This window comes from Planococcus citri, chromosome 4 (assembly GCF_950023065.1).
Source record: "Planococcus citri chromosome 4, ihPlaCitr1.1, whole genome shotgun sequence".
Classification (NCBI taxonomy): Eukaryota; Metazoa; Arthropoda; class Insecta; order Hemiptera; family Pseudococcidae; genus Planococcus; species Planococcus citri.
The window spans coordinates 57,623,418-57,635,698 of NC_088680.1; the positions used below are offsets into that span (position 1 = coordinate 57,623,418).

At 31.7% G+C, this 12,281-nt stretch overlaps 1 protein-coding gene across 2 annotated transcripts; it reads left to right on the plus strand.

The window, feature by feature from the left end:
* The first annotated feature begins 124 nt into the window (after positions 1–124).
* On the plus strand, positions 125–3,163 carry LOC135842828 (tectonic-like complex member MKS1). Of its 2 annotated transcripts, XR_010558193.1 has the most exons (10): positions 125–329; positions 408–693; positions 765–1,006; positions 1,178–1,409; positions 1,490–1,643; positions 1,722–1,865; positions 1,936–2,183; positions 2,249–2,480; positions 2,561–2,633; positions 2,703–3,163. XR_010558193.1 is itself a non-coding variant. In XM_065360480.1 (9 exons), the coding sequence occupies exons 1-9, from the start codon at positions 253–255 to the stop codon at positions 2,563–2,565; spliced, it is 1,620 nt and encodes a 539-aa protein (XP_065216552.1). In that variant the 5' UTR covers positions 125–252; the 3' UTR covers positions 2,566–3,163. The 2 variants fall into 2 exon arrangements, 1 of the variants encoding a protein (XP_065216552.1); XM_065360480.1 differs by having other exon boundaries at positions 2,561–3,163.
* Positions 3,164–12,281: the final 9,118 nt, after the last annotated feature.

Here is a 12,281-nt window from a genome sequence, read left to right on the forward strand (position 1 = left end):
CGGAATGCCGGTATTGTATTCGAATATTCCAAAAATAAAACACATCGAAGAGGGGTTGTTATCAGTTCAATTTCCATGTGAACGTTGTTCGGAAATGTTCGGGTATTTTCGTAATACTTCGGAGTGATTTTCCATTATTTTTTTTATCAATGGACGTCGGACGATTATTTTTGTTTACATTTTTAATTGAATTTGCAAAATTTTTACTCTAATTTTGAAGCTTTTTTCGTTTTAGTTCCACTAGAAGTGAAAATGTATTACAAAAATGAATTGGATATGATGCCTGGGATCTATAAATGTCACGGCGATTTGAAATATTTACGTTTCAAGTATGTTATCAATACTTCATAGATGGACTTTTCTACCGAAATCCGAAATTTATTTCCATACTTTCGTCTTATTCATAGGGTTCGTTTAGAATGTGTAAAATCGTCTATGATTCCATTATCCAGCGTAGAAGAACAAGAAGTTGGTTTGGATCCTCAATACAACGAAAGAGAAGAATTCGAATTTTCATGGAACGAGAAAATTTTCAATGCAGCAGAATTCAAATTATACAGTGATTCTGAGAATTGCCATACACCGGCGGAGAAAGAATACCACGAGGAAATTATGAAATTGAAGTCTAGCGGAACTGCTACCCCTAGCAATCGTTTATTTACTTACACATCGAATGATAAAGTACCTTGGACTGTAAGTTTTATTTTTTTTTTTCCTTTTTGTTTAGTTCGTTGAATTCGGTATTAAAATTATTACATTCTCAGCTGTACAGAAATATTTACTATACAGAAGATAGTCGTCAATCATACATTGACGAAGATAATCTATCAATATCACTTCGACAATCTAACAACCCAGAGAAACCTATCGAATGTGTTACTTTACCAGTAAAGAACATTGTAGATTTCAATCCTTCTGATGAGTTAAAAAAACGAAATAGATCCTTATTCTCTGGCTATGAAACTATGTATATCGCTGCAGATTTATCAGATAAAACTACTAGCAGGTTACTTTCTTATAGAATTTTACACAGCAATGAGTATTTTTGTACTTTTGCAATGGTTTTAAATCACCAAAATAGCGATTGTAGAATGATCACGATAGTCCAACATTTCACCTTGTGCACAAATCAAATTAAATTTGATGTGTTTTAATCATTTTTCCAATATTGTTTCAGTGAAACTTCATCATCGAAAGAATGTGAACATTTACTAGTCACTATGAAATGGAATAAATCAGCTCGCACATTAACCATCGTACCAGATTTCGCCAACTTCAACACTGCTGGATATAAAATCGATGTAGATGCATTGACTGATACCAGATATGTTTATCGGTATTGGATCGTCAATGTTTCGCAATCAGAGGAAGCTAATAGTTTAGGCAAAATGGATAAATTGAGTGCTGAAGTGAGTTGCTTAAAATTTTCCAGCTGAGATGGTTCTTAACAGCTTCTTACTAATACACTTGTTTTTTTTTTTAATTTTAGCTATCTCATTACCAGTCACCTTTGAATTTTTCTCTCGAATTCGAAGTACCTTATAAAGATTTTCTGAATATATTTGTGTTCGCTGAAATTCAGAAAGCTGTCAAGTTCGAATGTGATAATTTATTCGTTCGATATTTCGTTTATCTGCCTGAAGGTAAACTGGTAAATTTACTTGAATTGAAATTCACTTGTGTTCTATCCTTTGAGTAATTTTTTGTTATTATTTTCGAAGCCTGGACAGTTGACAATCCTGAAATATTATCAGGATCAACGCAACAGTGTAAATTGAACAGTAAAAAAGCAATAGCTCAGCTTTCGTATTTATTCGAAATGAAGCTGTCTTTAATTGTATCAGAATTGGAAAAAGATGATCAAGGTAGATTTTACCCTTGTATACCTCTTATTATGTATTGAGTTACTAAATTTTTCTGCGTATATTTTTCTAGATTCACTAACTCATTTCAAGGTACCACATCTGTTTTTCGAAGTTTGTTCGCTAGACAGTTGGAAAAGATTTCGAGTCGAAGGATATACCTGGACACCGTTACCTACTGTACCTGGGCGACATAAAATTACGTTGAGTTCGTGGCGACCAGCTCCTCTTTGTCAAAGAGACGAACTGAAAAGATTCTTTATTGGTTCAGATCGTGAATTATCAGATTTCACTTATCTCAGCGTTCCCTGTAATTTTGATGTAAGATTTCTTTGTAACCCATTATTTTTTTTCAATATCCATTTCATAATTTTTGAATTTTACAGGGCACCGTATTGAGTAAATATGGATTTGAAACTATATCCAGTGGTAATATCCATATCGAATTAAATATCATCCATCAAATTGGCAAAGCTATTCCTCCGAAAAAAGTTTCTCATTTGATGGATAAAGCAAAAGCTGTACTGTTGATGAATAGTGTGAATCATATTCTAGAAGCGTTTAAGAAAGCTCGCGAACGAATGCTAATCGCTAGAGAACCTCTTTCTTTACAAACTGGTATTGTAAATTTTCAGTTTTAAACTATACATTTGATAATCCTCTATTAACATCGAATATTCTGATTGTTTGTATTTCAGATTAATTATAACGTCTTCAACTCGAACAAAGATGTAATATTCCTTGAAAACGCGAAGAAAATGAATAATTTTTGTGAGTCACGACGGAATTCGAAAATTCGCGATGCGAAAATATTATCTAAAATGAGAATAAATTTTTCAGGTGACACTTATGAATGGATAACTTTTACTGAAAGTTGCTGTTTGTTTTTCTCTGGGGAGTTCGTTCCACGTTCTTAACGAGTATAAAATGAAAACGCTGGAGTATTGATTTTTTTTTGTAATGAAGTTCTGTCACATACTGTTCGTTTGAAATTGAAATAGTTCATTTGTAATGTTATTGTTTGTTGATTCGATATGTGTCAATTTTCTGTTACTTTTCTACTTGGATAGGTAGTAGGTACAGGTACTTCCTACATGAAAAATTATAGATTATGTTTGCTTCGTCAAAATGAAGTGATCAATAGTTTTTGAACTTGTATTAAAATTACTCTACTGGGTATGAAATTGATTCGCATCAGTGTTGGCAAATTATTTCTCATTTTTTCTCGAATGTACCTATATAGTCTATGTTTCAATATGCATCATGTTCTGAAATGTATGTAATATAGAATCAAAAATTGAGTCTTTCATTAATTATTTAGTATGATTTTTTAATTGTCTGCGAAAGGGCAAAGGGCTGCGTAATCATAGTCGTTGAATTCGAATAACTAACTGAATATCACGTTCAAAAATAAAATAAGATTTACTTCGCATTTTTAAAATTTAATTCTCTCTAATGCTCATCTCAGAATATACCTCAGCATTGTGTTAATACCTAACTTAGTGCGTAATTATATGTACTCGAATGCAGGTGTATTTCAAAATAATTCCGGCAATGGAAATCCTAAGCGAAACAATGTTTCACCGTTTCCATCAACGACCATAATACATACATTTAGGAGTATTTTATTCCCATGTGAGGTGAGGGTTCGATTCGAGGTTGGCCACGCCAAGATCTATGTAGGAAGAGGTACTTATTCGTGTATAGGTACTGTACGTAGACGTACTACGTAGACATACTACATACATTCCATTATAAAGGTACCTACTACGAGATGATAAGAATACATTCGTAGAGAATACTGAATACTAACTACACGGCATTACAATAAAGCTATTGTTGATTTTGTTTCACATTTATCGTTACCGTTGTAGCGAGGGTCGCGGGAATTCTATTTCCACGCACCGCATGCGTATTCACAATGTAATAATACCTTCGTCGTCTCCAACCCAACCAACAACTCGACTGAAAAATACCTACAGAAAAAAGAAGGTTGATTTGTTCGTAATCGCAAGTTGTTGCAAATATTTTATTCGAATGATGTTTGTAACTTTGTATAGTACTCGTAAGCTCCGAATTTTTCACAGGATAACGTTTTCGTAGGATGGGATGTACATAGGTAATCGTACCGACTCTTCAGATTTCAAATTTTTTGATTCATCAAACTTAACTTCAAAGCTACCTAAGTATAAGAAAATTCATCAACGTAGAATAAGTATTTAGAATGATCGTTGATGGTTTAGTGGTTCCAATTTGACATGTTCAATGATTTCTTTGAATTCTGAAGTCTTCGTATTCTTTCCATTCGAGTAATAAAATTCTAATTACTAACTTGAAAGATGTTATAATTTTGTTACTCGAATATATCAAGAAACTGCCTAGTGTTAGTGTTGCAGAACCTAAGCAGAACCATCTTCGCTCGAAAGTATAAGAATCTGTCAAACTGCAGATTCTGCTACTTCATGATTCTGATAACATTAACATAGAATAATTTTATAGATTTTAAATTCAAAGAAATCGTAATAATAATTCAGCAATCAGAGACTCAGAGTCAAAACTATCCCCTCCACCGACCTCCGACTCTCAATACCTTCCTTTTTAAAATTTTTGGCGACAGTTCTTTTCACTTTACTTTTCTTTCGCCTTCAGGTGGTTGACTGGTTGCACTTGCACCGCACCCTCCTCAGTCCTCACCCACCGCCCTTCTTTTTTGCAGATAACATTGATAACAATAAACAATAACAACGTGGTCGCAGCACTTGCAGCAGTTTCCTGGTTTCAATCAAATTTCGACAAAGACAAATTTTCGAGCCATGCTATCAGATTGTGCTTCAAATTTGAAATAATTTCTCGTTTATAAAAGTTATTTGACCATCGGGTTGTCGGGTTCAAGTAAATGCGATGGTGTTGTGCGCGAACTATTTGTTTCTGAGGTGGATTAATTCGAATAGGTAATTTCATTTCAACTTCTTCGGGACTTCGTGTTCGTTTGTTTGGTAAGTTCTAAATATTCTCATTTCTCAAGATTTGTGCCATGTGCTTCAGTCTGATGTCACAGTATTCATAATTAGATTATGATTTAGGAATACTTGATTAAGTACTTATTAGGATCTATTCTTGGGCATATGACTGCAAGAGTAGTATTGTATCAGTTTAATATGAGATATGAAAGCTTCGTAATAAATAATAATAATTGACCAAGACCAACATGAGTGTATGCAAGTGGATGAAGTGAAGATCCATCGTCATTCAAAGCCATAGTTTTGAGTTTGCAATTGCATCCCCTCTTTGCCCTAAATCCATTTACTGCCCCAACTTGTGACCTACAAGTAGCTCTGCTCAACTTATAGGATGGTAGAGTCACTGAGTAAAAGATGAATTGAAAAATGAAATGAACTCGTTCGGATTTCTGATTCTGAGTCATTCAAAGACCAATATCTTCCCATTTATTCTCCTTATGTGATTTGCTAACTTTCAGTTATTGACTGAATGATCGATGACTCCCTTTTCGATTTCCACTTTTCACTGTAGAAGAAGCGCCACAGGGTAGCATAGCCCCTGATCTTATTGTAATGTTTCGTTGGATCTAATAATAATAATTCAGGTGACGGTTTCATGGGATTATGAATTGTTGGGAAAACTGTTTCGTGTGCCATATTCTTATTCTTGCACAGTTTTCCTGAAAACTTCCTCTCATAGATGATCCGAATTTGTGATCTTACACCTTCCAAGTCTGTGTACTTTTGTCAGATTATTACGAAGAATCAGAGATCGTTTACGAAACAAACTGGTGAAAAGAAGAAATCCTTTGATAATGATTTTTGTTGATCGCATCAAGAAGAAGAGCAAATGAGAATAACGAAGCCGTTAGTGCTGTAATTTACCATTTGAGACAAAAAAAAGAAGAATAAATGAAATGTATAATTTTACACGCATTTTCTGCAAATCATGTTCATCGTTGGTTGTTTGAAAATTAGTGTAAAAATTTTCATCCATTGCGAATTAAAATTAAATCATGACGTATATTCAACGGATGGTATTCTCATTCTCGTACCTACAATAGGAAACTATCGCCTTGATGGTATTACACTGGCCACAAATCCACAATTATTTTTTCACAATTGCCTATGATGTTATTTTCCACTCTTGTAGACTGAATACCGCCAAGGTATCACTTTTATAGGTACATCTTGTACACATTATCGATGCTTATCATTACACCTGAGCTATTACCATCATCAGATTCAATGAAGTAATGATATCTGTACTATTATATAAATTGGATTAAATTTTAAGGAAACTGAGTGCGAGAATGGAATGGAAGGAATAAAAATACATCACATAATATTCATTCGCTCGTAGTGTAGTAGTGGTATATCGTAAAAGAAAATGATAAAAGTTACAAATTGAAAGGAAAAAAAAAGAAGAGTTCGAGAAAATAAGAAACTATAAAAACAACTAAACAAAGATGGAACGAACGAAAATATAAGTGAAATAGACGTAGAGGGAACGATGAGGAAAAAAGAATGACGTGTTTTTATCAAACAGTCATTCAACCATTGGATGATGCAGAGAGGAGAGGAATTTTGTCTGCCTGCGTTGTCTACCTCTCCTCTTTCTCCTTCCCTTCCTATTTCGTGTTCGAAATTAATATAAAACTCGGTAGAGCGGATGATAAAGTGAAGGGTATTTCGACGTTGTCGCGTATTCGTAAATCTGGCAATACGTATCCCGTGTATCCCTCTTCATGCCTCTTCGACCTTTGTTAGCGCAAACATGCTAATCGATTATCTCCGTGTTAATGGCGTTCTTGGCATTTTCCCTCTCTGTCCTATTCATTCTCACGCAGTATTTCTATCCTCGTTCAACCTTCTTCTTAATAACTCTGCGAGCAAGTTTGCTTTATCAATAAATTTCGTCACGCCAATTTGAAATTATGTAATTCGATTCGAATTTTGACAACAAGAGGACAAAAAAATTGCTCGGTTGTATCTCGATCGACCGACCCTTCTCGTCGCGCAATATGTGAAATCTTTGAATTATTTTACAAGTTAATGATAACAAGGTCAGTGGGTCAACATTCGGCGATGTTTTCAATGAATTTTACTATTTTCTTTTTCTCAAGTAATCGGCAATTTTTTCCCCCACATTTTTATCGTTATCATTTCCACGTGCATCGATGTAGTACTTAGTTGATCGTATGTTTGAAAATGTGTATAGTTGTACACAGCACGTACGAGTTTTTACATTATGTCATTTATTTTCCAACTAATTAGTAAAATTATGCATTTTTTGGTGGGAAAAATATGTGGCATTGGAAGGTTAACGGCATATTCGCTCTACACTCGCCAATAGATATGCTTTAATTTTATTAGAATATATTTACAAATCTGCAATAATAATAACTTCAATTTGAAATGCTAACTTGATAAAAATTGAATTCATTATCGATAATATACGTTTCGCATAAGTACAGCTTGGTCATAGCGAAGTTTTTAATTCTCGCTTATGTGTAATTCACGTGTACATATGTTGGGTTTTGCTCATTAAAAAAAAAAAAAAACTTGTTTTTTCAATAGGTTACCTACCTAGTATAGTTTGTGAAATCTCCAACTGGAAAATAATTTTCTTGATGTAAGTTTACGTCGTTTGTGAAATTAATGACATTTTTTTTCAAGTTATTAACTTTAATCATCTGTTTGAATTGCAAAAAAACGGTTTTTTATTGTTCGAATCATCTATTTAAATTTATTCTTAGTCTACATACTTTTGTATAATAGAAATATGAAAGAAGAATTGCATCTCAGAGAAATCATTCAACTGTTGTTGGAATAATTTTCTTCATTTCAGTCTACCCCGGTTGTCATTTTTTTGATGTAGCTCAGCAGGGTTGGGTAAAATCGCGAAAAATATGATTCAAATCGTCCAATTTTTGAATCATTTTTGATTTAACATGGGTTTCATTTGTAGGAAATAGGAAATTCCATAAATTAACTGTATTAGTATTACATTCAAATTTCAAATTTCAAAAAGTCAAGTTCAAACTAGCACAACATGTGCCTTTAATAATTGATTTCTTAGGGGTACACATTGCATAAAATGAGGTTAAAAACCAATCAATATGATATAAAAACTCAAAAATAGCATTAAAATATTTAAAAATCACATATAAATGATGGAATTTGATGAAAATTTAAAAATGAAATTAATACTGTTGTTTGATTTTTATTTTGTTAGATATCCAATATCCATAGTAATGTTACTGCTATTATTTAGTATTTAGTTTACTACCTATTCAGTAGAAATATTTATTGTGGGTATTTAGGAACTTGATTGTAAATAAATTTTGAATCTTATAAGTCAGTCAAAAAAACAAAAATCAAATCAAAATTACTTTTGGACTATCTCTGAAAAAAAATAAAAAATAAACAAAAAATGAAAATTAAAAAAAATTAAAATAAAAAAAATTAAAAATGAAAATAGAAAAAAAATAAAAAATAAAACAAAAGACAGAAAAATGGCAAAAATAAATCAAAACAAAATTTTAAAAATTTTCCGGAAACAGAATTTCAAAAAAAAAAAAAGAGAAAATTGTTGGAAAATTTCAATTCTTTCTCCCCCCCCATCCAAAAAAAAAACAAGCAAACAAAAAAATAATCTGGTATGAATTTTCTCATTCAATGGTAAGAGACAGTTGCAGAAACTTTTGCAAAGGATCTAGCTAAGGTGTTTGCTATATCATCTATTGAGTTTACGTCAATGTTGGCAAGTGGGGTATTTCAGTAGGTATATAACTTCCTTTAAGGATTTGAACTTTTTTCCACATTTCCTTTGTAGGTGTGCTTTGGGTGATGCTCGACATAAAATTATTCCAACTTTCAAAAATTTGGTGCAATTGAGTAAAAATTGCATATTATATTTTTGAAACATGATAAAAATAGCATTTAAACGTCTATATAAAATATCAAAATCTTCCAAAATTCGTGGAAATTTGAGACAAACTTTGGCAAATTTGATCAAAATTTATATGAAAAATCGTGAAAACATTTTTGAGAAACTGATATACCTACGAGGAAAAACATTATAAAATGAATTTAAAGTTCGTAACACTGAAAAATTTGTTCAAATGTAGCAGAAATTGCGTAGAATATTGGTCAAATTAGTGTAAAACTTATTAAAATGATGTGAAAAACACTCAAAAAAACATTAAAAAATATAAGAAGGATGGTAATTATACAAATTTGAAAAAAATCACGAAATATCCACAGAAAATTGCGGAAATTGCGTGAAAAAGTGTTGAAAACGTGTTTATCAAAGTGTAAAAACACACAAAAAGCATTGAAAATTACTGAAAATTAACAAGAAGTGATTTAATGGCTTGATAAAGTTTGCCAAATAGTCACAAATGTGTTGAAATTTTGTAAAAATGCTAAAAAAAAAAAAAAAAAAAACAGAAAATTCACATAAAATTAACAAAAAATGACGGAATTTCAGTCAAGTTTATCAAAAATGCTTGAAACTGGGTTAAAAACGTAAAATGACTAAAATTGCTCAAAAAAGCATAAATATCACAAAAATCAACAAAAACTGATCAATTGAGCAAAATTGTTGAAAATGATATGAAGAGATGAAATTTATCCAAAAGCAGGAATTTCATAAAATATTCTTAAATTTTTCTTAGATTTTCAAAAATTACCAAAAAATGATTAAATTTTAGCAAAATTGAACGAAATTTAGCGAAAACTTGACATAAAAATAATCGAAAATAACTAAAATGACTTAATCTTGATCATATAAGTAGCTCAGAATTCGAACGAAATTTTGTGAATATTGCATAGATTATTGAACATTAGCATTACCAATAAAATTGATAAAATGTTATTAAAGTTGAATAAAATTAGGCAAAAGTTGCATTAAGTATCACAAAAATTATAAAATAGTCATAAAAACAGCTAAAAATTGCTAAATTTATGAAAATTTAATAAAAAATAGCTTGAAATATCGTTTAAAGTTGATGTTTTTCCTGAAAGATTTTGTTTTCATGTGTCAAGAATCCCTACAAAATGATGAAAATGGATTTCTGAGGTCATGAAACGAATCGTGTACTTTTAAAATTCTATTCGAAAATTCGATAAGTTGATAGAGCTCGATTCTTTTGAAAAAAAATTAGGCTGCGTCGATCAATGAATATTTAATTTTTTGTGATGAAATACCACCTGAGCTTATTGTAGATGACGTCAATCAATGCTGTTAAAATGTTTATTACTCGTATTTCAAAATTTGAAGAATGAATTTAAAAAAGGTCAACCGGAATACCCAAAATCCAGTCGAATGAAATACTCTTACAGGCAATAGCAATATATAGAAACAATATAACTTGTTTTTGATTTAAATTTAAAACATGGAAGAATTGAATTTTCGCTAGTATAGGTATACTAAGTCAGTGTAATATAGGAAAATAGGAACCCGAGGAACGTAACAACGTAGGTAATAAAATTTAATACTTGTATGGATTTCATTTTACTCGCATTCTTCGTTACGTTATTTTATGATTGTTAATGTCACGGCAAGCAATAAATACCTCAATAACGAAAGTAATTGTAAACAGTGTAAATACGCAACCAAAATAGTATACAGCATATACGACGTACATATGCATGCTTATGAACCAGCCATGAGCCATGAACCAATGTTAAAAATTTGCAAATATGACGAACATGATCGTGTAGATGTGTACCTGTCTGTATAATATTATAATACAAATATCTTGAAATCGAGAGAGAGAGTGAGAGAGACTTAGAGAGAGGTAGTCTGCCTCTACACATTCGGGATGATGATAATTCTCGCGGTCATGAATAAAATAAATAACCTTATCGCATTATGCTAAATATATATTTCGCTGTTAAAAGCACATAATACTTGACAGGACAACGGACTATACGAATCGATTATTGATTTCAGGTGTTGCTCCTGCTGCTCGCAGCTCACCGCTTCTGCCATATTTGTACCTCATTACGAAGTTTATTGCTTCGACGATCGATTGATAAGTAAATACCCTTATTCGTTTGTACCGCGTCATGTGCTCGAAAATAAATTGCGAATAAGGTTCATTGTTTTATAAATTACTCACCCGACTCTGCCTTCTGCCTCTTACAGAGGTCGTTTGCCAATTGTGCGTCGAATTTTTTTCCAACAAAAAAATCATTGTTTACGATTCGGTTTTTTTAAAATGTTTAATCGCCTCGAGACGAGTCGACGATGAAGTTGGGAAATTGAAATCACCAACACGTGTACTTGACGCGTGATTTTTTTTTCTCTCTCTCAAGTTCAGGGTACTGATAAAATAAGTATCTATACGTATACGTGGTGAAGAGGATAAAATATGCGATATTTTATGGTATTTGATACAGGGGAGTTGATAAAAAGTATGTAGTATGTGTATCTAAGGTTGAATGACAGCTCAGATCAGGTACTTGAAATGATCACATAAACGCATGGTGATAATGAAGTGCATACGACTATCTGTCGTTTGAAAAATACACGTAATTGGCAATAGGTATTGGGCCAGGAATGCACCTTAACATTTCTATAATGCATAAGAGCCTTCAAATTTTGATAAAAATTCAACAAAATTTCAAATCAAAACCGGTTTTGACTTGTTTAAAATTCAAAAATTTTAATACTTTTTTCAAGAATTAAAAAAAATGTTTAAAAAATCGAAAATTCACGATGTATAGGCCGCAGAAAAAGTATTAAAATTGTGTAAAATTATGTAAATGTAATGAGATTAAAAAAAAGCATCCATTAAAACGTCAAAAAATTACCTATAAGTGATGAAATTCCGTTGAAATTTGTCAAAAACGCATGAAAAATTATTTCTTTTCATGCAACAGATTTCTACCTCTATTTGATCAAATATTTTGACTTTTTTTTATCCAAAATTGACCGAATTTCAAGCTTCAAAAATTCACCAAAAATTGAGAAATAAAAGTTCAGCTTCTGAAATTAGACTTGATGGTGAATTTTTGAATACTTTTTCGTTTTTACTTTGTTCAGTTCGAAAATTTTTCTGTCAATGAAGATACCTACCTTCTTCTTTGTACAAAAGTTTTTGGACGCCAAGTTCCAAAATTGATTAATTTTTTCAGTTCGGAAAGAATTTGGAAGTAACCAAAGTGGGGATCGTACTCGACTACTTTTCAGGAGACATGTAGGTACTTGTAAGTTATTAGGTATAAAGTTACTAAAAGTAACTTTGTGTTACTTTTCCAAAATTTTGGTTGCTAAAATTACTTTTTTTTAAAATAACTAAGTCAAAAATTCGTTTTTTCCAAACTTCAGCCTGACTTCTTGTTCTTGAGAAAATAACAGGAAAAATAATGATTCTCGTTTAGTTCCAAAAATTGCTAAAAGTTGTCG